This window comes from Erpetoichthys calabaricus, chromosome 11 (genome assembly GCF_900747795.2).
Source record: "Erpetoichthys calabaricus chromosome 11, fErpCal1.3, whole genome shotgun sequence".
Classification (NCBI taxonomy): Eukaryota; Metazoa; Chordata; class Cladistia; order Polypteriformes; family Polypteridae; genus Erpetoichthys; species Erpetoichthys calabaricus.
Window position 1 is genome coordinate 32,872,278 of NC_041404.2, and position 27,537 is coordinate 32,899,814.

General features: G+C 35.5%; 1 protein-coding gene across 1 annotated transcript in view; it reads right to left on the bottom strand.

The window, feature by feature from the left end:
- Window positions 1–721: 721 nt before the first annotated feature.
- Window positions 722–27,537, bottom strand: part of grk6 (G protein-coupled receptor kinase 6) — a 108,471-nt gene continuing 81,655 nt past the window's right edge. Inside the window, exons 9-16 of the mRNA XM_028812922.2 lie at window positions 23,590–23,780; window positions 23,387–23,424; window positions 22,961–23,050; window positions 20,305–20,513; window positions 14,936–15,073; window positions 11,689–11,826; window positions 6,526–6,660; window positions 722–4,993 (exon numbers count right to left, since the gene is read on the bottom strand). Of these exons, the coding sequence (XP_028668755.1) occupies window positions 4,943–4,993; window positions 6,526–6,660; window positions 11,689–11,826; window positions 14,936–15,073; window positions 20,305–20,513; window positions 22,961–23,050; window positions 23,387–23,424; window positions 23,590–23,780 (990 nt within the window). The 3' untranslated portion in view covers window positions 722–4,942. The remainder of the gene's footprint in view (window positions 4,994–6,525; window positions 6,661–11,688; window positions 11,827–14,935; window positions 15,074–20,304; window positions 20,514–22,960; window positions 23,051–23,386; window positions 23,425–23,589; window positions 23,781–27,537) is intronic.

Genomic DNA, 27,537 nt, shown 5'->3' on the forward strand with positions numbered 1-27,537 from the left:
CGTGGGGTATGCTCGTCTCCAATCGTCACATTTCACGATGCATTTATTTCTGTATTTACTGATTTATATTTTTGTCTGAAATCTTCCTTCATATTCTAGGTGTACTGGTGGATTTTATTATGTTAGACACTTTAAAACTGTTAAACAAATGAGATACATGTATGCTAGCGGAGACAGAAAAGTTACCGTTGATTATACAGATAAAAGGGAGATTTACACATGCAGTAAAACTAAAACAAGTCAAATAAAAACTAATTCCTAATTGTTTGGATATGAACTTCAAAGTCTCATTCACATTAAGTAGAGTATGCTCAGTTAAAAGTTGAGGATTTTCTCCCCAATAATTCCCCAAAATTATTGATAACTGGAAAGACATCAAGTATCATGAAAATGGACACATTTAAAAAAGCACTCCAATGTGATTCTGATCGATTATCTATGATAAACTTTTTATAACCTGTAATTATCTTTCGCAACCTTCAATGCCCAGATCTGCAGGAAGGGAGCAAGGCGTGCTATTCTTAGTCCTTCTATCCTATGACACTACGCGCCTTGATTATGGATTGAGAAGAACATCTTGCGGTGTTCGAGTGTGATGAATATTCATTTACTGGTGAGAAAGCCCGTCCTGAGGTCCTGAAGCTGTTTTCCAAACTCACATTTTTTTTTAGATTTATCTTTCAGCAGTGGTGTGCAGATAGGAGAAATAATTAAACACAGATTGAGTAAAATATATCATTTATTCAGTATTCAAAAGGAGAGTTTAAGTGCACAAAATATTAAAATAGAACAGATATCAGGATACTTTTTTAGACAAGCAGTATGTGTTCAAATACTAATAGGCTGTTGTGACTTCTCATGTAACAATTGATTCCAATGACTAGGTGTAACAACAAAGGACAACAGAATTGGTGTAATGTTCATAAATATAACAAGAATAAGCAGCCTGAAATAAAAATGATGTGTTTTTACAGGGTGGCATTACAAAATGTGACATTTCACAAATAATATCCTAAAATTCAATTTATAGGAGTATGCCATTTCATCATTAAAAAAAACACCATTAATTAACTCTAAACATATATATACCATATATATATTTTTTTGCCACTTACAAGTGTAGACAAAAGATGTTTATTTCCCTGATAAAGTAGCCACTTACAGGAATGTGACTTAAGCATGATACAACTATTTAAGAACTGACTTTAACATCAAATTTTCATAAAAATAACCAAGGTGCATGCTTAGTTTTAGGTCATTTACTCTCTAAATTAGCTTAAATCTACACAAGAAAGTTTTTAAATTCTATCAAGTACTTTGGCTGCTTACAGTTGTCTTATTAAGACAGCATCATTTGCACATAAATGCCACTTTGTAGATGGGTAACAACATATATTGCGTATATTCAACATGGCATACAGCACTTGCAACAGAAAAGGCTATTTACAGATGAAGCAGTTCTGATCAGGTCTAACTGCAGTTTCAAGTGGTTATGGAAAGTCATAGTACGGCTGAGAGAAACACATTATTATCTTGGTTTAAAGGCAGGTGTAGCTGGGTTCAGAAAAAGTGTCTGCGCACTTTGTTTAAAATGAAACAAGTCAATCGTTAAGGGTCAATCTTTTAAGTTGCTGCCAAAAAAGGTAAACCCAATCAGGTAGGCCTTGACATCAAACAATCCGGGATGATTTGTGAACTGTTAATATTTACTTGGCTCACATTTGCAAGAAAGTAAAACTACTCCAATGTTTTAAGATGTTAAAAGTAATGGCCCATCATGCACATTTTTTCTTTGGACAGAGAAAATTCAAAATTAGAACTATACGCTGATACCCATTCTGTCCTTTATTAAATTTTCTGCTTCCATTTGGTCAACATACATTTAAATTTTAAACAACAGTACTAAAATAAAACATTACAAAAACATACAAATGAACATCAGTGCAGTGCAAGCAAAACACAACTATGCCCGTCATCCCTCTGATTCACAGTGTTGGAACGTGGCTCAAAAAATAAATGTAATCTTCTACTTTACAAATTGCTGATACCTACATTATTGCTAAATTATAAATATAAAGGGTTTAGACAGTGCAGCATGAGAACTTACAAAATGGAATGTATTTTAAATGGTGGGATAAACAGTTGAAAGAGCACAAACTTCAGAATACGTTGAAATAAGGCCGCAGGATTAGTCTGAGTCTGAGAACACAAACCCCGCATCAGAGGGCCTGACAATGTGCAGGTTTTCTATGAACTGATAAAATATGTTCCACTTCATAAATGTATACATTTTAAAGCATCAGCTTTGTCAACTTAGATTTTGCATACAAACCTTTCATTTTAAAGGCTTCAACAGTGGTTTTTTTCACAAACAGGACAACGTAAAGAAACATAAAATGTGCTTTAACTAGAAAACAAAAACCTGATTGTACAATTCATATAAAAATAGATTTAAAAAAAACATAGTATGCTAAATGTCTTCTACAGTATGTTGTAAGATAGGCTTCACTGGTATCGTTATATACAATCTCATATATTCCTTTTGCCTATACAATATTTTATACGGTACCTTTAATTTACAAAATGAAAAGGAAAATGAAAACACAAAACAGGAAAAAGGCACCAGTAGTCAACATTAAAACAGCAGATGTCCTGTAAGCACAAGGATCAAAAACAGTAGAACTGCTACGTAGGCAGCGATCACACAGCAACACGAGACGATAATACAAGTTTGTGATGATGCTGGGCAAATACGTTTTATCAAATTCTGTTAGATACTTTTAAAGCATCTTGGAGTGTTTACAGGACACTGAAAAAAATAATGAAAGCTTCTGTTGTGGTGTGGTGAAGGAACAGTCAAGTCCATTGGTTATAGAATGACACAGATCTGCAGAGCCGGTTGTGGCTAACAAATATTTTAAGAATTAAAGTTTCTAGGAATGTGATTACCACATTTAAAAGAGTAGGCAAAGATTGTGTCACCCAGAAAGAGTCCTTCATTTACCCACAAACTACTGCTGATACACGAAAAAATAAAGATGAAAATGTACATTTTATAAGCATAAAACCTAGTGTAGGTAACTCATGAAAGACTCTTTTAGATTATTAAAAATGTCTTGATATTAAAATAAGTATCAAATGGTCATGATAACTATGAAACTTACTGATTCTGCCTAGGTGAATACAGAGTGCAGAGGTTAATTAAAGCTTTAGTGATTTTCCATAAAATGATAAAACAGCAGTTCATTTAAGCCACCATAATGTTGTATAGTTGCTTAAAGTAACAGCACGATACACATCTCTTTTCATCAGTAATGAAATCCAGGCAAAAGTAAACAACATCTGTTAAATCGGAGGTTACTACATATTAATATAATCCCAAAGTGTAATTTCCTATGGTTACAAATCTAAAAAATGTTTTGTTAAATATACAAAAATGCTAATGGACGTGAAGTACTACCTAGTGAGTTATCCAGCATTGTTCACTGTTGTTTGGCATATTGATTTACTAAACACATTCAGGGTTACAAACAATATGACACAAGGACTTGAAATACACCTAAGCACTGTATGCTGCTAGATTTATGAGTAGTTTGTAGACAGATAAAGGACAGCAATACTGGGAAATGCACAACTGTGCATTCAGTTTGCAGCAGAAGCTTAAAGAAATCACCTCTCTATAGAAAATCATAACCTTGAGGGAGTGAATAGAATGCTTTAAGTGTATCAAAGGGATGGCACATTAATACAGATTTTTGTTTTTGGCAAAATAATTAATTCAGGTTAACTTTATAATGTAGTATGAATAACTGGAGAAGGGGGGTAAGAAAGCAGGAATGCCTTTCTTTCAGTGTCTCTACAATGCTAGAATGTGAAGCAGAACTATTAATGTTACATTTAAAAAAAAGAACATTGATATGACGCTATACCCTCCTGTCGCCAGCCAACCCTGGTAATGGTAAACTGAACCAACATGTACTTTAATAAGTGCAGGGCAGTACTACACAAAACATGGCATGATAAACTCCTGTCTGTTACTTTGACAAATGGCTTTTGACCAATTTCAAATTTTCCTCTTTTTCAGACTGCAGTCTCTTGTAAGAACTGCAACACTAAAACTTGCCAGCTAATAAACAGCACCTGCTCTCAGTATATTATGTTGTAAAATGTTTTTCCTCAAAAGGAAAAAAAAAACTATGTTCAACTAAAGAAACTTGTACAGTTAAACAAAAATGAAAATAAAAGTAATAAAATGTCATCACAATAATATTTACTTATAAGATTTCACTTGGAATATTCCATTTAAAACCATTTTGTTCTTCAAAAAAAGAGTCAAATGAATAATTATTAGATTACTGTTTTATAAAATATTTCCAGACGAAGTTTTAACAAGCTTTGGGATATATACAGTTCTAGAGTTATTCTGTTATTTACACTTTTGTAAAGAGATATTGTAATCTTACACTAATAAACAAACAAACCATGTGCAAAAATCAGAATTTAACACTGAAATGAAACGGAATGAATTATCCAGATTACCCAGTTATGTACCACTAACTAAAAACTAAGAAAACCAGCCTCATTTAAGGCAGTTCTTCCGTAGTGGCAGTGATGGTAACAACAGTGTTAAAGGCGAGGACTAATAGAAAACCAAAGACAACATTGTGTGGCTGTCGTAAATGTACACATTACCAGGGCTGGACTCCATTCTTGCTGTCACATTACATATGAACCAACATTCAATATTATATTTTACTCTTTTCTTCTTAAATAGATTTACTGCCTGGCTATACACTGAAAATATACATTCTCATATTTATATAGAATATCATTAAAAATACAAATGTGCAAAAAAAAACTGTAAACAAATTGAGTCCTCTGTGGCAAGGATCCCTCTCCATGGAGGATAACACAAGATAAATTCCTCCTAGCACCTGTCTCATCAGAGCCTTGTTGGTTCTTCATCACTGTCACTACAGTTTCCACAGCAGTCCTACAGAATACACATAAAAATAAATACACGTCAATAGATGAAATCAAGAGCACACACAAATAGGCACTGGATGCAACGCAGACTTAAGTATAAAAAATAACTAGAAACTGTGCAGAATGATAGCAAAACAGTCAGCTAAATCATGAAACATAACCACAGCATTAACATGCAATAAAATGCTTGCATGAATGTATTCTGTTTCTTGTCAGGAACCCATCTACACCGAATGACAACCGTGTTTAAAAAAACAAGTGTAAAGTAGGCACTGTAAACCGTGGATTTAATTTGGCTTTTTTGACACTGATCATCAGAATATAATGTGTTCTAAATTAATTACAAATATAACAAAAAAAAAAAAAAACCAATTGATCCCATAAGTATTCTCCCCCCTTCAAGTCAGTGTTTAGTAGATGCACCACTGGTAGCCATGAGACCCTTCAGTCTGTGTGCATAGGTCTCTCTCCCTATCAGCTTTTCACATCTCCACTCTGCCATTTTCCCCACTTGTTCTTTGCAAAATTGCTCAAGTCCTGTCAGGCCGTGTAAGGATTGTGAGTGAACAGCCTATGCCAAGTCCAGCCACTAATTCTCAATTGAATTGAGATTTGGACCCTTATTCTATGTTTTATATCTGTGCTTAATTCGGACTGCTTTGCAGACATCTGTTTTCACTTTGATACTAAAGAGTCTTTTTTCTTTTGGTCAATGTCAAAAAAACAATTAAATCCACTGTCAGTGTTGAACAGCAATAAAATATGAACATGTTTTGTATATCATTTTCCCCAAAAGTGCTTCTTTTTCCCGTTTTATTGACAACATACTAGTGGTCGTGTGCATGTATATACTTTATATATACTATGGGTAGAGAATGTACAAACCTGACTGGTCGCTATTAGGTCGCCAGCATTCTGCTGATGGTATTCCTGCTATGTACCCTAAAATGTTTAAACTGAATTCACTGTTCATTTTAAATTTAAAATTACCTGTTCATGTGAAACAGAGTCCCTGAGCACAAAATAATACAAGGAAAGCCAAAATACACAAAATAATCAATTAATATTGAAATTATAAAGTGGGATAAAGAAATGTAAGGTATAAAATAAACTGAAAGGCCTTTCGTAACTGTTTTTTTTTTGTTTGTTTTTGTCTGTAAGGTGGAGTGGGGCTTGTTGCTCATCCATTTAGAACAAAATACATCCAGGTCTGTCTCTCTGCTATTCTGGCCTCCCACTTGAGGCAGGCAGTAGCACCCATCCAGGACGGGATGCTTATCCAATCCCTCCTTCGATATGGCCTCCTGGTCAGTCAAGGGACTACCGTGCATATTTTTTTTTTTAAGAACTGTCCAAAATCCATGTTACATTCTGTAGAATAAGAACATTTCTAAAAATTCTGAAAGCATAATCTGCAATTTTTTCACTCTATTTTAAAAATTGTTAGAAAAAAAATCAAAACAAAATTTAATTCTGAACCATACCACAATATAGTATTGGAATAATGATATAGTAAATCTTTGCATTTAAAAAATTTACCTGCCTACCGAAGAGTCTCTGCAGTAACCCTTGTTTTGGCTGAGATGAGGGCTGACCCCTCCAGTCTAAATCTGGTGGTACAGACTCATCAACGTTGAAAACATTAAGCTCTTTGAAGCATTCCATTTCAATCATCTACAGAGAAACAGAAGACTTTCTCAGACCTTCAAAGCCAAGTAAATAGCAACTTAACTTCAGCTGTAACATCATTTTTAACATAGTGGTACAAGCAGCTTTACATGACAAAACAGAAAAGTTAACCCTACATCACACACAAATGTAAAATTAATACTTCCTATATTTTTGTCATTTACACTATATTGCATGTATGATGTTATTTGTGACAATGGCTCACTATACAATTGATTTTTCCTGGGAGTTATACGGCTGACCCCGAAAACAAGACCAACACATCTTGCAGTGGAATGTATTTTTTCATGAATAATAATCAAAACTGAGGATTCAACAGTAATATAAAAGGAATGATGGGACTGGTATTTTATTATAAAATTAGCAAAGCCAAACTAAACAAACTGTACACATCCAATGCTTCCCACTGTTTTTGGTGCTGCTCCAGTTAGCTGTTAATGAAGATTTTGAGGAGGAGATGATGGAAATTCTGATGACCCTGCCCATCAGTCCACCTCCAAATAAAATGCAGTCTCCCTCAAAGCCTCCAGCCACAACAAGCCAGACTCTGTAGTCTCTCAAAGAAAAAATTATTAACCGTCATTAATTAAAAAGCATTTGAGTTTTAAATTTATTAAACTTAATGGTGCATTACGCTCCTATTATTTTGGAATTTTTAGGTTAATAAGTTATATTAAGGAGATGTTTCATAACACTCAGTTTTTCTTTCGAGTGAAATAACCCTGCCAATACAGTGTCACGTTGTTATCCAGTATGTCTGATATAAATGATATAAAGGCAGAGTATTGGTTCTGTGGCTAAGGATATCTTCTGGTATCTAGATGGTTGCTAATTCCAATCCTGCTACTGCCAGAAGGGAATCATACTCTGTTGGGCCCTTAACCTAAAAATTGCACAAGGGCCATTGTGGCTCACTCTTCACTATAATCCCTAAAGGTCATGCAAAATGCCATTTCCCCCTTGGGGATTAATAAAGTATATCAAATCAAAAAAATGTTCAGGGACTTCCTGTAACATGCAGTGTGTTAGTGAGATCACTGCTAGTCCTTAGTGTACCTGTATAAAGTAGGTGTGCAGGAGGCATATACATCTCCAATTATTATTATTTTTTAACTTTACCTTATGTGACATATAAGAAAACATGCTTGTGTTTTAATGCTTTCACTACAAAACGTGGGTAATTACAAGGTGTTCAGTCTTATTAACTGCTAATCTTCATATACCCCGCTATCAAGGGCACAGCAATTGCAAGACTCTTTTAGATCATTGGCTTTTAAAAGATCATATAAAGCTGGAGCATTTTCTTTGTATGTCGTTTCAGCCACACTCATTAAACTCACTCTCTGGTCAAGTTTAGCTCATCTCAAACATGACATGATGAAATTAACCTAATAAATTTTGCAAAATAAATTTAAAGAAATGGAAATTATGTATATATGCCATGGACAGGTGTTTCATTCAGGAGTGATTTCCATTTTAAATGCAAATTTGCTACGATAGATGCCAACTCTCTGCAATCCTATACAAGACTCTCAAGGTTAAAAAATGTATTGATGGATATTTGAATGATTTATTTTTCACATCACTCTAAATTCAAAAGAAAAAGCATTCATGTCCAAATGAAATTTTAAACAGGTATTTATATACATATTTCATATATAATTTTTATGTTCAGAATTTTAACTGAAGAGGTGACTTTATTTTCCATATACAGTGCTATCACAGTTCCACTTACATATCTGACTTGGGAAATTCCAGTGTTAACAATTTTGGAATTTGCTAAGATGTGTTTTTCACACATATCAGCACGACCTGGCAATTTCCCAGACTGACAACAGTCACACATAGGCCTGTTTTCCCAGGTAAGGAAACTACAACTTTAAAAGCCTTTAAAAGCAGAGTAAAAGATCGATAATCAACAATTGCAGCTTTATTTTATGTAAAAGAAGACAGAGCTGAGCAGTAAGTTGAAACTTCTAAGCTTTCTTTATTTATTTATAATTTTGTATAATGTATTTGCATCACAAAGCCAAATTTGAAATATAAACACCATAAGACTCAAATATGAAGAAGGAAGGATGAAAAAGACAAAAAGAGCTATGCTATTGTTCTTCTAATCTTCCAGACAGATGCTTTAAGATGAATCTTTATGAGATGTGTATAGAGTAACACGTGCCCTACTCTCCACAGCTGCTGCTCCTTTAGCTGGTTGCTTGTGGTGGTACGTTAGCTTATACAGTATCTTTAACTCAACAATGAATCAAACTGCTAAGACTAGATTAAACCATGTCAGTCAAGAGAAACCCACCAGTACAATTATTAATATCTTAAACCTATTTACTGATATCAGATTTGCACCTCAACAATACACAACAGGTGCAAAATTAGTCATATCTTCATCAGAAAACCATTACACAATTATATACTGCCCATGCAATAAACAACTATAACCCCCTCCCCCCCCCCAGTACAGAACATACCAAAATCAATGCTATAAAAAGTAATATGGCAAAAACAATAGCAACAATGCCAAAAGAGAACAATAAAAAGGAAAATCATCCCCAGGTGTTAATACTGTGAAAGGAGCACTTTGCTCAGTATACCACATTACATTGGAAATGCACTGTAACATTAGCAGCACATTACCAAATTAATGAGCTTTACACATCATAATCCCTTACACATCTACAATGAAAATACTTTTCACATTAACATCATGCCGAAAAAAACTAACCAAAAAGTTAGAAATAACGTTGAACCATGCACAAAAAAGTCAGGGTTCTAACATCCACAAGTCATAAAAATATTGGATTAGATTTCACTGGTAATGCTGCCAATTAAATGGTTAACCACTAAGACAGGGGTGGTGAACTCTAGGCCTGGAGTGCCGCAGTGGCTACAGGTTTTCATTCTAACCCTTTTATTAATCAGTGACCAGTTTTCACTGCTAATTAACGTTTTCTCCCATCACTTTAATAGCCCTGTTAGAAGAGTTCAGCCCTCTGAATTAATTCCTTTCCTCATTAAAATGACAGCTAAGCAGAAATGAGATGTGAAACGAGCTAACAGATGACCAGCTATAAACTGGGGCTTCAAACTTCAACCAATTTAATCCAATCACTTTCTTAATGAGAAGCCAATTCTTGCTGTTAATTAAACCCGTTATCTAATTCCATGGCTTGTTGCTGCTCTCATTCTGCCACAGCACACATTTCGAAAACTGTTGTTTTTCTGTTCTTTCTAAGAGCACCGTCAAAATGTTTTGGTGACCTGAGAGATCAACCTTACCAAGACCATCACCTCTCTTTAATTTTAGATATTGTGTAATGAGCACAGGGGAGCTGGTCATGTGGTGGCTTGTTTTGTGTCTCATTATTGTTTGGCTGCTAATTAAAAGAAAAAGAAACAACTATGGGGCCTGAGTCAAGTTAATTAAAAGAAGTAATCAGCAGCAAAAACTGGTCACGAATTAAGAAGATGGTAAGAATGAAAACCTGCAGCCACAGCGGCACTCGAGGCCTGCCACCCCTGCACTAGAATAAAAATAAAAAACAGATACGCAAGTCAAATGTATCCAAATAATATACAAATATCAAAGTAATACTGATTAAGGCCAAAATGAAAACATACATATGTGGATATGTGACAAATGATAAACCTAAGAGAATCACATATATTCAGCAATTATCATAACCCCTAATTAGCATGGGTTTAAGATATTAATAATTGTACTGGCGGGATTCTCTTGATTGACACGGTTTAATCAAATCTTTGGAGTTTGATTCATTGTTGAGTTAAAGATACAGTATAGGTTTAAAAATAATATTACACTTCTCTCTTATTGTGACGTTCGTTTCTGTGTAAGAATTTGAATTTTTCTGATGGTTATAGTGATGGTACATTAGCTTAGAAATTTTTGGCAAGGAGATCCCCAATTATAAAATCTACCATAATTCCAGATACTTTTCAAAAAGGTGACCTACAAAAGCAAAGTCCTGGTAATTAATTGAGCAAGATTTTCATTTAACTTAACAATTATATCCTCGTATGGAGATCAGTCAATCATAACTGAGGACTTACTGTAATGTTCTGCATTTTACCTGATAATTTTCTGGTTTGGTTCACAAATTCATATTTCCAGGAAATTCTCAATGATTAGATTAGGCATCAGCTCAGAATGGTTTGTTAACTTTCCATCAATTCTTCACCTCGCTTTGTTCACATATCTGCATACACTCAGCACAGGAATGTGTCTGTAAATTCCTAAAACAGCCTGCATGTGTTTAAGGAGTTATTATTTATTGTGAACACTAATGTGAGCTAAGCACCGTCTTGGCTGTTTTGACTGCTCACCCTAAAATATGAGCCTATATAAACAAAATCTATACAATTAATAAACCCATTGTCACATTAGTTTAATTTGCACTAACACTAGCAGTGTCATAGTGAACACCAACTGGCGTGGTTTTAAATCTTGTAAGTGTTTCATCTGTGTGCGTGTCACACTCCAGTCCTTCCTTGACTTTTCGTAAATTGCTACTTTGCAAATTCTACTTGGATGTGATTGATTAAATTAAGTACATTTTTCTTTGTTTGTTTTTTTTTTTTTTTCAACACAAAAGACCCCCCTATTACCACCACAAGCAACACTACTGAGCACTGGTACACAATTGTAAATTGCTGTCCCTCTCCTCCGGCATGCACTTTGACTGCATCTGCAAAACCATTTCACCTTGGTAAATACAAGAACATTGATAGCATTGGGCAGACTGGAGGTTTCAAAGGAAAAGAAATGAATTCCTAATGCATTTATTTTTTCTGTCCAGTCAACTAAAATATGTAATATTGTTTATGATAAACAAATACTAAAAACAGCTTTATGCCAAGCATTAATGAGACTGGCATACAACTTTTTTTTTTTTACATTGCAAAGGTATGCTAACATTAGAATATAACATTTGTGTACACATATAACACCGTTTGTGACCAAGAGTGTAAAGGTAAATTTCAGACCTCATTCTGCCAGGGAATGGAGACACTACCGGTGGAAATTTTACTGTAGAAGTCGTTATCAGTGGGTTCCAACTCTACTCCTTTCACAGTGGAAAACTGTTCAATATCCAGCACATCTTTACAATAGATAGCTTGTGGCTGTACAAAACAAAATGTAATTGTTACAAACCAAGCAAAATTTCAATATAAACAAGTAGCTAATGATTTGTGACTGAATGTAAAAATCAGTTAGTTCAATATATTAGAACAATCTAGTGGAGTCCTTTCCACTTAATCCTTCCAAAAAAACATCAAGTCAATGTTTTAAAAGTTCCTAAATTCCTGCTGTCTACCACGCTACTTGGCAGCTTATTCCATGTCTATGGTTCTCTGTGTAAAGAAAAACTTCCTAGTGTTTGTGTAAAATTTACCCTGTGTCCCATGTTCTTGATTACAACTCATTTTAAAGTCACAGTCCTGATCCGCTTTACTAATTTAATTCCCTTCATAATTTTAAACACTTCAATGATGTCTCCTCTTAATCTTCTTTTGCTTAAACTGAAAAGTCTTAGCTGTTCTAATCTTTCCTTATAACTCATCCCCTGTATCCCTGGAATAACCCTAGTCGCTCTTCTCTGGACATTCTCAGGCGCTGCTATGTCTTTTTTTGTAGTCTGCACACACCACTCCAGATGAGGCCTCCCAGTGTGTTATAAAGCTTTAGCATAACCTCCTTGGACTTGTACTGCACACATCAGAGCGCTATATAACCTGATATTCTGTTAGCCTTATTAATGGCTTCTGAACACTGTCAGACAGTTGATATTGTTGACTCCACTATGACTCATAAATCCTTCTCATAAGATGTGCTTTCAATTTTGAAATCTCCCACTGTGTATTCAAATTTAACATTTCTACTTCCTACATGTAATACTTTACTTTTACTTACACTAAATTTCATCTGCCACCAATCTACTGAAGGTTGTATGCTATGTAGGTTCCTCTGTAATGATTCAACGGACTCCAGATTATCTGCCAACCCACCTATCATAATATCTTCTGTAACTTTAACCAGCTTGATATTTATATTCCTATCCAAATCATTTATATATGTTAAAAATCGCAGTGGCCCTGGCACTGACCCCTGCAGAAAACCACTCTTAACATCAGCCAGTTCTGATAAGGTTCCTTACATCATAACCCTCTGCTTCCTGTGTCTGAGCCAATTTTGTACCCATCTACAAACATCACCCTCAGCTCCCACATCTTTTAGTTAGATGCCCAGTCTCTCATGTGCCACCTTATCAAATTCTTTCTGGAAGTTCAGATAAATAATATCATATGCTCCATTTTGAACATATTTTTGTTGATTCCTCATATAATTCCAGCATGTTGGTAAAACATGACCTCTCTCTTCTGAACCCATGCTGACTGTTCAGTAAACAATGTTCCGCTGCTCCTTGACTGTCTCCACACGTAAAAGCTTATCTTTACCCTTAGACTTTGCTGCATCTGCTCAAAATTTGCCCTACCAAAGTTAAACTTAACAGTTTAAGTCTTCGCATCCGTACTCTTCCAAAACACTATGAAGCTGTATTACATTATGGTCACTTGACCCTAACGGTTCAATCACCTCTATGCCTTCAATTTTATCTGGATTATTACAAAATACTAAATCCAGACAGGTTTCACCCTGCATTGGTGCTTTAACATACCACGTTTAAATAAAGTCACAGATTATTTCTAAATACTCTTGTGCTCCATTATTTGCAAGGTTATCCTAGTTAATATTTGGGTAGAAAGTCCCCCATGACTATAATATCCCCCTGTAAACTTGCCTTTTAATATAACTAAAAAGAGATGCATTGAAATTGCTGTCAGCATTGGACAGTTTATATCGCTCTCCTAAAATAAGGCCACTTTCACTAATGCTTTCCAGACAAAGCCACATGTTCTCACTAAGATGGGGCTCAATGTCCAACTGAAGACCACTTAAACAGAAACCCTACCTCCTTTTCTGTTCCATCAATCTTTCCTAAAAAACGTGTACCATCTATGTTACACTCATCCCCATCTTTATTATTTAGCCAGGTTTCTGTTACTGCTATATCAAAGTTATGTTCCGCTACATACAACTCCAACTTGCTCGTTTTATTTTGATACTTCTTGCATTACAGCAAGCTATTTTTAATGTGTTACTTGTTTTACTTTTACATTTAAACAATGAGATAAAAATACACAGTAATATAAATTCTGTTTCTACACTATTGTTTGTTCCTTCATGTAGAGTTCTAAACCTGGCCTGTCCTAAACTCCCTGCACCCCCCCCATACCCTAGTTAAAAACAATCCTCGACTAACCTACTGATACGCCTCCCCAACACATTGGTGCCCTTCTGGTTCAGATGTAACTAGTCAGTCCCATCTGTTCCTAAAGCAGTCCCAATGCCCCATAAACCTACACCCTTCACCAAGATTTGAGCCACACATTAAGCCTTTAGATCTCCTCAATCTTACCCGGACTGGGGCGTGGCACAGGCAGAACTTTGGAGAAGACTACCTTGTCAATTCTGTTCTCTGTCTGGCACTTAACTCTTTAAATTTGGATCACAGAACTTACAGATTACCCTTATTTATGTCATTTGTTCCAACATGGACAGTGACAATTGGATCTACCCCTGCTCTGGCCTATCAGCCCTTCCAGGGAGGATTCCCATCTGTGCCCCCAGAAGGCAGCACACCGTGCAAGACTCCAATCATACTAATCTGGTAGGTGTACATTTAGGCTATTCTGCAGTGAGCAAACAACTCTTTATGGTAATAATTAAAACTGCTAAGTACAGTACACAGTATGCTAATAATTCCACTGTCACAAAATTTGTTTTGAGAGACTCTACCAGAAAGATTATTAAATATAAGAAAACATCACAATCAAAGTTAACCCAATTTAACTTCTGCCATGAATTAATTGCTCAGTGAATGAAACCTGAAAAATCTACATGCAAAGACTGTGCATTAAATGATGAGTGTGTTTCATGGACATTAACAATTTTATCATCAAAAATGTACACCACATGTTTATATAATTAATCGTTTTAAAGTAATAAGCCTGTGCTGATAAGAAAACAGAATACAAACTATGAAACACACAGCGGCTAAAAACTCTAAATATAATGACATTCAAACATACGTATGTATTTAAAACACTGAAGTCAATACTTTCCAAATGTATTCAGTTATACAGGTTTATGTTTGCAGAGATAACTCACATCAGGAATGAATGGAGGTTCCAACATGCCAGCCTCTAGTCGTTTAAAATTGACAGATGCAAACAGTATGTGAGACTTCACTTCTGACGCTCCACCCCCTTTACACCCGAGTCGCTCGTTTGGATCCTTATTCAAAAGCTGCATTTTAAGAGATGCACAACTTTAAACAACATTAAAAAAAAAAAACTCTTCATGTTGTCATTTTTATAAAACACATCCTCAGTTGTGTGAGGTCTGGCAACCTGCTAGCGAGTTTTTAGCATACAGTAACCAAATACACATACTTTAATAACAAATTAATACAACTTACAATAAATAAGTTGACATTTATAGAAGATGGATACCAGTATATGCATTCATATCAAATGCAAAAGACAGTACACAGAACAACACAAAAATATAAGAGGGTAACAGCTTGTTAATTATATCTTTCTTTTCCACTCTTTTCACTTCTTGTAAAAGAATCAATATTTCTTCTGATCTACTTTTAAAATGTTATTTTATGATTTGTGGTCCATGCATAAACCTATTGCCTAGATTTTAAGTTACTATGAACAAACATTTGTATAAATGCAGAAGCCAGAATACTTTCCTTCAGAATGTGCCTAGGAGTTTGTGTGACCTTCACAGGCTGCCTTAAAAAGCAATGACTCACAAATTGTAAGGTGAACACAACAAGGCCCTGCATGTACATAATTCATCCATCAATCAAAATATTTACTTAATTTTTTAGTCCAAAAAGAGGCAGAGGAAGCCGGAATGTGTGTGTGTGTGTGTGTATATAGAGAGCAACCAAAGTTTTATTTTAGGGGCTGAGACTATCATTTTATAGATATGCTTCAGCTTCAGTCTTATGCCAAAACTGTTCAAGATGAACAATTGTGTTCAGTTATGTGCTCAAAATCATGTGAAACATATTACAGGGTCAACTTGAATTTAAAGCAAAACCCTGATTTAACTTTATTTGTTAATTGTTACCTAGAAGAAACATTAAATGCAGGGAAAGTATTAAATGAAGAAAACAGGTCAAAGATTTTTCACGATCATGAGAGCACAGATATGGGTTTGTTGTATTTTTATAGTTTCACAGCAGTATTTGTGTGATTACTAGTTATGATTGAGACAGAACATGTCTAAATTTGTTATTTTTCTGGAATTATTATTATCCTTTTTGTTGATTTACATTGTTATTGCTTTTCATGAACATCACCATATTGTTGGTAGGAAAACCACCATTGTTAAACCACAACAGCCTGAAGCCTGATAGCAGTGTAACACATAAAACTTTGCATTTGATTTTTGAAACCAAAACAGGGCTACGCACACACTGCACATCAATTTCTATTTTTAACTCATATGTGACCTTTTTAGAGAAGTGTGACCATCATAAAACATGGAATACCACTTTCCAGAAAGGATTTACAATATTATCACAACCATCATTTTGAATCTAAAACCTTGACATCTCACTCCCTCCAATCCTGGCTGCTCTCTCCACAGGTTTCCATGTCCAGATATGGTTAACAGCTGTGATTTTTCATTTTCTATTTCTCTTCCCAGCCTTTATGAACTGACAAATTTGCAAATGCCTTGCACTTAAATGATATTAGTACAGCAACCAGCATGTATCCAGTTAGGTTGCATCTTTTGCATTTTGCACACGCAGGGCACACTCTGGATGTATATGTGTGCTCACTCTTCAGATTTGGATCAGTTCACAAAATTAATTTAAAAAGTCACAAAAAAAAAAAAAGATGAGACAAAAATCTGGAGCCACATTTAGACACATTGCCTTAAATGACCCATACTTGTTCAGACAAGAGCTATTTTTGTTCTCCAGTAGCATGAAAAAATGTTAAATGCAGGAAAATACTAAATGAAGTAACAATTCAGGGGTCTACTGCACTTCATTGTAAAATTCTTACTTACTTTACCTATTTAAATTGTACATTTTTCAAAACTGGTGATGTTTGAAATAAAGCTGTGAAATACATGAGGCGATTTGAATGCCTTTGCTTCCTGATCCTGCCTTACACTGTGAGTAGGCATGAGATAAAATTCTGCTGTAACTAATTTTTGCAATACAAAATCATGCTAATATGAAATGTGACTTGTATCATGTATTGTATAACATTACCACATGACTGAAATTAAACACAGAGACAAACGAAAATGTCATTTGTCAAAAGAAATTAATTTAAAAATCTGATTAAAAACTAGAACAACTGCACACCATGAAAGGCTGATTGCATTTTGGCAGAACCATTATTCAACATCTGTATAATGATGTAAAATGTTTCGATTTACAAATGTCTAATAATAAGTAACACTAAACACACTGTACATATCTTTTATGAAAATTTCAAATCGTGGGAATACTATATTATGAAGCCATGCTTAATGGTGAGCCATATGCTTGCAGATCTAAATGTGGACTGTCAATGGAAAAGTTCAATTTGTACAGAGATACCTGTGTTAACAGTGTGGGACTGCTTCACACAGGAGCTGAACAATGACTCAATTTTACCAAAATTGGACAGTTTTTAAATACTATGTATTAAGTCACAAATATTAAATCATCAGAGTTTAATTCTGTTTATCCAAGTCTCAGTATTGCTTTTGCACTCTGACCCCGAATATTTTTTTTCTCTTGACAAAAACGGAATGTAGCAGATATGCGGTTTTTGGATATGGCTAAAAAAAGCATAGCTAAAAGCACGTTTTTATTTTTTTAGCATTATTAGTATTACTGAGTTTTCCATTTTGGCCAAAATAGTCTGTCTTTTAATGAGAACAAGGCAGAAACCTGCCACATGTGGAATCCCGTTATAACGAAACTCACAGGACCATAAATGTATTTCATTATAACGAAATAAGGGGCAAATACATATAGTATTATGACTGGGGTTGCCGGCAATTGGCTATGTCTAACGGCAGCAACGCAAGAACAGCTCCGTAGCTGCTCTGTCTGGTAAACAGTAAACCAAGGGCAAAGCAATTGGTTGTCCTCTGTGGGATAAGGGTTAGTGTGTACCGCGCTTGCTGCAAAATGTTTACCATTTAATACTGGGCTTTGATCTGTTCTTCTGCACACTCTTCTGATATGTCTTCTCCAGACCGCGTCTGCCACAGTGGTGATTCTGAGCCACTGGTGTTCTTTTAATCTGAACATGGCTAAAGCTGGATGATCGCCCATGCCGTGCTCCTAACAGCTCCTATTCTGAATGAAGTCTTGAGGCTGTACCTGCCATCTCTATCTATATATATAAAATCCCTATGTGCGTCCAGGTGTCCGTGTGTGGGTGTCTTCTGGTGAAGTGCGCATGCGCGGGGCACGGTGCTATGCACGATATTACTGTCAGAGAAAGTTAGAGGCATTTTACGGAAATACAAACCAGTATTACTGCGAGAGGAAATTAAAAGGTACACAATACAGTGACGCATATTACAGCCACATACAAGCCAGTATTACTGTCAGAGGAGATTAAAGGCATATTAACGATGCGCACGCCTGTATTACCGCCAGAGAAAATTAAAGGTATATTACGGACGTATATTACGGACGTACAAGCCAGCGGATGTACAAGACGGTATCCTTTAATAAGGGCGCGCACAGGCATCCTTCAATAAGGGCGCGCACAAAAAGGCGAGCCTCAAAAGGACGACCTCAATTGGGCGCAGCGAATAAAGGCGCGCATAAATAAAGATCTGCAACTGTTGCACTTCACATATTCCAGAGCCATTTGAACTAAATTATCTACGCGCCCTTATTGAATGGAGCCGTACAAGACAGTATTACTGTCACAGAAAATTAAAGACACACAATACACGGCGGCAGCCCATGAAGAACGGTCAGCTCAGCAAGTAAACATCAACAAAAGAAAGGCTGAAAGAAAGAAAAATACGACCAACAAACACAATGATGTCAAAGTCCCTTGCCATTTAATATAGACTGTTCCTACTAATGTTTATGCACTACTGTTCTAGCGCCCGTTATTGTAACGGGCTAAATGACTAGTACAGTAATAAAGCACATGTATTTTCCTTGAAAACCTGGCCTCATCTTCCTGTTTCTCATGCAACTCTGTGACTCAAGCTTGACATTAATTGTATAAAAAAAAGCACTTCTTAAAATGCAAAATATATTTTATTTGAAAATTAAACGTTAGATGCAACTTTTTTAATAGAAATACAGGTATGAAAATCCAGAATGAAATTGAGACATTAGATGTAACTTTTTTATAGAAATAGAGATACACGAACACAGAGTGAAAACGAGACATTAGATTTTTTTTTTCTTTTTTCTTTTTAAATAGAAATACAGGTATGAAAATACAGAATGAAAACGAGTTGTTAGATAAAAGATGAAGACGAGATTCCAAAATGCTTTCGCCGTGTCATTTATCTTCATTCCAGAATCAACTTTTTCCAGGATTGTTAATTTTTTCCCCCCCCAGAGTAAACTGACAACATTTCTCATTTTTTATGCTCACCTCAAAGAAAAGTTTGAGAAGCCCTATGAAACTCGAACAGTACAGTATCCGCATATGTAACAACTACCAACGCAGATGCTCAGTGGAGTACTGACTCAGAATTCGGCTCTGTGTATGATGTCATGCCTACACGCTCGCCAAGCCTGCTCGAAACCGGAAATTTCGCAACAGTCTGTGTCTCTCTTTGAGACAGCCTGTTGTAGGGTTCCCGAGACATGGCACGGAAAGTGTAGGAGCGGCATTAAGTATTTTTTTCATCACATTATCATCTTCAGTGGCCATTTTTGGTCGAAAAAAATGTTTTGTTATACTGAGATTTACATTTTGTTAAAACGAGATTCGTTTAACATGATGCTCTATGTAAGTTTGTCCAGGCACAAAAACAAATTTTTGTTACTTCGGTATTCGCTATAATAGGCTTTAACCTGTATATGGAAAAAGGTGTAGTGCTGGATAAGCTCAAAAAGCAATCCTAAATAAACTAATAAACAGGCACATTCAAAGTGGTTAGTTAGCCTGAAAAAATGATTTTGAACATTTCAGCCTCTAGTGGAAACATACTATAAGTAGAGCACATAAAAGAAACAACAGCCTAGAACTGAATTTGGATCGTACTGTAGGAGGTGGCAATACTAATGCAATGTCTGAATGCATGTATAGAATAATGTACTGTGTATTTGAATTGAATTGAAGGCGTCTTAATATATGTTTTACAAAATGAACAAATAATTAAATACATATCTGCACATCAAGTGTTGTGTATGAAATGGTAAACACAGACCATTAAAGTCTACACTTACAGCTAGCGGTTTAAAAAACTGTGCACAAATCCATATCATATATAAAGGAAAAATAAAATTTTGTCACTTGACTTGCCATTGTGCAGAGAGATTTTGCTTCTTCCGAGAACTTGTTTGAATACTCCTCTCGCACCTCTTTTACTAGTCTCTCTACTTCGTCTCTTTTGATCTTTTTTTTACGTTGCTGGAAGGGAGATTGTCCCTCTATCATCTCATAAATAAGGCAGCCTAGAGCCCACCAGTCTGGGCTGAATGTGTACCGTTCATTTTTAACTACTTCTGGAGCTATGAAAAGAGGAAGAAGGAAAAAGAAGGGAAAAGTTAATATGTTAAAAAAAAAACATTTACAGGATAGGAATCATTAGCTTCCTTTCTAAAAATTTTTGGTTTAGTAAACAGCAACTCAGGAAGACATTTGCATTTCACCTTTCCATTTTTTGTGACTTATGCTGCTTTTCAATTAACACCAGAAACTATAACCAGAATAATAACATGACTTCAGGTGTTTTTCCTTTATAAGCAAGCATGCTAAAGGAAGTGTTACTTGGAAAATTACATTAAAAGGTAAGAAATCGGTGTTTGCATACTTACCAACCTAAATACAGGTAAGATTACTGTGCTGCCAGTTTGTGTCTTCTAATTTTGTGGCTTTCTACTACATTTATTTATTTATTTATTTATTGCCACTGAGCTATGCTGCGGTTTACACTAATTTCTTTAATTCCCTTAGGTATTTACTTGTATATGTTCTCATTGCAGTTAGAAGTTTACAAGTTGTTTTCAACATTGTCATCAACCCAAAATGCAATAAACATTTGCATTTCACACATGGCCCACGGCACATCTGATCTCATTTTGTACAAAAAAATGTACATTTGATTTCTAAATCAAATATTTAGAACAAATGTTTAAAAATTATATCCAGTGCAATGCTTCTACTGCATTTTAGTTCTCTTTATGGAAACCAGTCACCATACACATATACAGGAGTCACAAAGAAAACCGCTCAGTTACAAAGGTGGACCCACAAGCCTTTGGAACAGAGGAAGTGTAAATGAAACAGGAACCAAGCATGACCTCTTTCAGTCTTGTTTCTGGTGCTTGTAGAAACCTTGACTTTTTAAACTGAAGATGTGCCTCTCTCCTCATTTGACAGTCAAGAGTACGGTCTTCAGTTCAAAAAGTGACTCCCATGAGGCTTTAGTTTACAGCTTTGGATATTTGTGTGGAGTATTCCGGAAGTAACTATTTAATAATATTTTTGCTAAAAGGTGTGTATTTTGCATGTTTTCAGCATAGTACTAGATAACTAAAACGTGATTTATGTGACACAAGTAACATGAGATTTCCTGCCAACCCAAGACATTTTTCACATCTGCCTTTATACAGCACTGGCCACTGTTGGCTTCTATTGGGTCATAAATGTTTTTCCTCTCCTTTCTGCAAGACAATGTCAGATTACAAATTTTTCTCAGCAACCACTACAAAACTACATGGGATGAGAATTCATTTAAATTAGCAGTACACAGTTAAAGATTATTGTGGAATAACAGTCCAAATAGATTTTTTTTAACTTCATCATGTTGCTCATCTGACAAAAGCTTCAAATACTCTCAATCTTACATGCTTACTACAACATATTTGAAGGTATGTCTAGTGGATTAAGCCACCCTTCTGCAGTCTTTGAGGGCAGGTCTACTTAATAAAAACGGGATGATGTCTGGACACACATTCTTGCTGTTTCCTGGGAATGTTTATGTGATGGCCGCGCCTTTCTTTGTCCTGCCATGTTCTCGTAACTGTGTCTGGCAGTACACAGCATCATGTAGCACATTCTGGCATGCTAATTAGAGTGTTCTTCCTACTTTCTCCATATATTATGGCCCCAATGAGAAACTCAGAATATATCGTTTCATACTTGTATGACTCCATGCCTTGCATAGATGCCTGCATTATCATTCATGGAGTTTTACCTTATTACTGTTAAATCCCCAACTGGTATCATTTTTATTTTGCAATTTTGACACATTTCACAGTCTATACAGTATCAAAATGCTGATGCAATCACTGTTTGCCACCAACTCTATCTCAGCACAAAATGTGAATGAGTTGTGTTGGTTTATCTCATCAAAGAACACTTGCAAGCTCTGTCCATTGGAAAACCCACTGGAAAAGGTTGTCTTTCAGCTCACTGCTAAGCAATCTGTGTGTGCTAAAACATTTTGGCTACGCATTCATCATCTGTCGTGCAAAATGTTCTCCAACATGCACCTACCTCTTAAAAAAATTTAAGAGGAAGAAATGAATTCATGTTCAATTTAGTGATGGAAGAACATTAACAGATCGATAAAAATGCTAAACCCGTTCCCATGTGACTCATCAAAAACAGAACAGTAAAAAGCCACAGTATAAAATAATATAAAACTCTGGACAGGTACACACCGAGAATATGCAGGAGCTGTTGAGTTTCAGTGGAGAAGATGATTATAAAAGATTATCTGGCAGAGACTAACAATACAGTAAGTAATCTCGTCTGTTCATAGCAGCCATGCTGTATGATAGAATCGTTATGTAGAGGTTTTTAAAATATTGACTGTTATAAAAATAAGTTGAATGGGAATGGGGAACATTCCAGCAATAAAATAATTAAATATTACTTTGGAATACGGAATCAGAACTGTATATATTTCAGACTTATTACTACTTTAAAATTGAGTAAACAGTGCACTGACCCATGTATCCCACAGTTCCAACTCTGCCTTTTATTGTTTGACCTTCTGGCACATAAACAGCCAATCCCAAGTCTGAAATACGGATGTGACCTGAAAAAGAATTTCCATCATATTTCTCAACTGTACTATAAAAAGTATTTACAGAGAGCAAAAAAGTGCCTTTATTTGAAACAGTGTTTATTATGTATTGCAAATCCTACAAAAACATTAAACAAATTTAGTACTTTGTCGACATTTGTGAATTAAAATATTAATCTCAGAAGTACAAAAGGTATGAACAACAGAAGCCTCTCTGGCACAACTGATTAGTTAGTTTTACAATGACCCCATCTATTGGAGACAATATGCATAGCTATATTAAATTTATTTTTAAGACAGTTGCCCAGTAGTTACAGGAAAAGAAGACAAATCAGTTTGTACACTCACCATGGTCATCTAACAAGATATTTTCTGGCTTTAGATCCCTGAAATAAAAACTCTTTGTCAAATACATATCACTACAATGTATAATAATTTAAAACTGGAATTTTTGGTAGTACTAGTATTATTCTCTCTTCTTTTTATTGAAGTGTACAGTGAAATAAGATAAACTGGAAACAGTCTGAATTTAGCAAAGTACTTTGCCATACCTGTAAACAATCCGCTCTTTATGTAGATCCTCCAGCCCACAACAAAGCTCAGCTGCATAGAAGGCAGCTCTCTTTTCATCAAAACCAGCATCACCCATGTGGTAAATATGGAACTTGAGATCCCCCCCATTCATGAGTGTAAGCACGAGGCACAAGGCATCTTTAGTCTCATAGGCATATGCTAAACTAACCTGTTAATAGAACAGAAAGCACAACTTATGTTATTAAAATTCTCTGAGAGGTTAGATTAAAAAAAATTAAAAAGGTGCAGTGCCTATAAAAAGTATTCACCATCTTTCATATATTTTATTATATAACACTGAATCACAGTGGATTTAATACCAAAAACAGAATCTCTGCAAAGAGATCTAAATTAGTTACAATTATAAAACACAAAAAATTGATCCCATGCACCTTTGGTGGCCATGCCAGAATCGTGTCTGTGTGAAAAGGTCTCTCTCAGCTTTTCACATTCGTACACTGACATTTATTCTGATTCATCACTGGAATAACTTCTCAAGTTCTGTCATGTGTCAGCCTGATGCTGCCACCACTAAACTTCATGGTGGGGATGGTGTGTTCTTGATTATGTGTAGTGTTCAAACATGACATTTAGTGTGATGGCCAAAAAGCTCACATTTGGTCTTATCTGACAACTAAACCTTCTTCAAGCTGACTTTACAGTCACCAATGTGATTTCTGGCAAAACCCACCAGAGATGTCATTTGCATTTTTTTTTTTTTTTTTAAAACGGTGCCACTCTCCCATAAAGCGGTGACTGATGAAGCACCCAAACAACAGTTTTCTGCAGTCTTTACAATTTCAGCTACTGGATATTGCAACTCCTTCATAGTTCTTGTAGGTCTCTTGCTGGCCTCCCTCACTTATCTTCTCCTTGCATGATCACGTAGTTTTTTTTGTGGACTGCATGCTATAAGCACATTTACAGCTGTGACATATTCTTTCCATTTCTTAATGACTGATTTAAACTGGATGCCAAATGATATTCAGTGACATGGATATTTTGTTGTCTTCATCCCCTACCTTGTGCTTTTCAGTCATCTTTTTATTGAGTTGCTCGTTGTGTTCTTTTGTCTACTTTGTGTAGGTCAGGATATAATACTCACTCAGATAAGGTGCACTTAGTCGAACATCAATTGAAATCCCAGAAAGGTGATCTCTATTGAACAAATCATGTGACTTCTATAACCAACTGGCTGCACTAGTGATGATTTACGTGTGACATATTAAAGGGGGTGAATACTTAATCATTTTGTTTTACATTTGCACTTAATTAAGACCGCTTTGCAGATATCTGTCTTTACTTTGACAATGAAGAGTCTTTTCTGTTGCTCAAAGGCAAAAAAGTCAAGTTAAATCCACTGTGATTCAATGCTGTACAACAATAAAATGTGAAAGCTTACAAGGGGGTGAGACTACTGTTTGTAGGCACAGCACACCTGTCCTTGACATTATAATGTGTAGCCACTATACATTACAAATAAAATAGTGAAACTAATTTTAAAAAATACATAAAAAATGTTGGTCTATAAGAGATAGTTAACATTAAAGCACTGGCTTATAAAGCCACAAGATAACAGATAAATTGTCACCACTGGCAAATTATGTAGAGCTCTGCAGTTAAAGAAAAATATCTAAAAAAGTGAAACACTGAGTTTTGTAAGATTCTTTGGATAAAACTAAATAAATACAATGAAGAAGGCTTGAATACTGACTGACAAAACAGTTTGGAAGATACGTATAGGAGAAAATGAGAAAAGGATTTATTTGAAGTACGGCGGAATGATAAACATATTCATTTTAATTCAAATTTTCTGAGTGACCATTTTAATATGTACAAGTCTATCAAAAGGGAAAGTTGTTGCAATATTTTTAATCAGTCAATTTTAGTAAATCTGATATTTTCACATTTAATTTTAGGGTCAGTAGAAGCAATGAATAAATATTTTCCAGATGCAAAATATAGTATTTACAGCCCAGCTCATAAAACAAATAAAATCACATAATAAAAATCAAAACAGTAAACAAGATTACTGATTTTAAATGAGGCTGTAAACAGTGATTTAAAAAAGGTTTAGGTTGAAAACCAAGAATGTTGAAAATATGTGATCTGAATTTTCCAATGGATGTACTATTGGATGTAGAGGTATTACTGTATAATCAAATAAACTTTTTAAAAGTAACTTTATGCGAATTTGGTTACTATATCAGAAATGTTGGATGTATACAGTATTTGCATATATAGAAGGTGTTTCATAAAGTACGCAGTTTTTAAAAATGCAATAAATCAGCCAAAATCGAAGCAAAATTCAAAATTTGTATTTAATTTCACTCAACATATGCTTCGATTTAATAATGAAAAATGATATTGAGCATATGTCCACCTCCACTTTCTCTGCAGGCAGTCATCCAACCGTTGAAATTAATGATAACTCTTTCGCAGACATCCCTGTCGATTTCGCCGATTACCCGTTGAATTTCCCTCTTCAGTTCGGCAATCATTTGAGGTTTGTTCATGTAAACTTGTGACTTCACATATCCCCATAAAAAGAAGTCACAAGGTGTGAGGTCACATGACCTCAGAGGCCATTCTTGGTCGCCGTCAAAAAGCAAGATCAGACGCTCAGGGAATTTTTCATGAAGCAAGGTGATTGTCTTCCCGGGATGTATGGCAGGTAGCCCCGTCCTGCTGAAACCACATTTCATCAATTCCGTCATCCCCCATTTCTTCCAGAGCAGGCCACAAAAAGTTAGTGATCATGTCCCGATAATGGTTGCCATTTACAGTAATTGAATTTCCATCACCATCTTCAAAAAAGAAGGGGCCGATCATGCCTCCTCCCCAAAAACCACACCAAACTGTGGCTCGTAGGGAATGCATTTCGTGCTCTTGGATCACTCTAGGGTTTTCGTCACCCCAAATGTGGAAATTTTGTTTGTTGACATACCCAGAGAGATGGAAATGTGCCTCGTCACTGAAGATTATTCTTTTCGAAAAATTGTCGTCCTCATGTTCCAAAATCCAATCGGCGATCTTCGCCGATTTGCATGATCTGCTGGTTTCACCTCTTGTGTCAACTGAATCTTGTAGGGGTGCATATGAAGATCTTGTTTCAGTATTCGATACACCGAAGATGGTGACATACCCAGCTGTTGTGAACGACAGCAAAGCGACTTCACGGGGCTCACAATCCCACTGTCTTGCACTACCGCAATGTTTGTTGCATTCGAACATTACAGTTTCGACTGGGTGATTTTCTGGTTGCAACTGACCCAGATTCTTCGAATTTCTGTACCAATCTCGAAACTGTTGTTACAGTAAGGGCATTGTCACGTCCAAAGATTGCGCAAAGTTTACGGACAGTCTTTGCGTAGCACTCCCCGTATTTGTAATGAGTTTTCACAATAAGAATGTGTTGCTCGATATTGAACTGCTCCATGGCTACTAAATGGAAAAACAACAAATGGTCTTCAAATCAGAGTGATAATAGATAACGAAAATGATAGGAACAGTGCTAACAACCTTCAAACAAAAAAAATCCCACGCAATTCAAAAACTGCGTACTTTATGAAACACCCTTTATTTCCTTACAACTGCACTGGAAGGATGATATCTGTTCAGTGAAGTTAAATTCATTTTCAGTTAGGCTTGAACTGAGCTTGTAAAAACACAAGATGATCAGCTCTATCTTTGATGTAACTCCAAGTTTCAACCCAAAGCATCAAGTCCATTTATTTTAAAAAAGCTTTTCATTACATGAAGTTCTGGAAATTATTCAACAATATGTTCTTTAGATAAAAGATAAATACATATTGTATGTATTATTTATTTATTACTATGATTATGTACCAACTTTTTATAATACAACAGAGGTTGGTGAATACCATTACAGCTTCAGAGTTAATCCAGAAAGATAAAGGACAGGC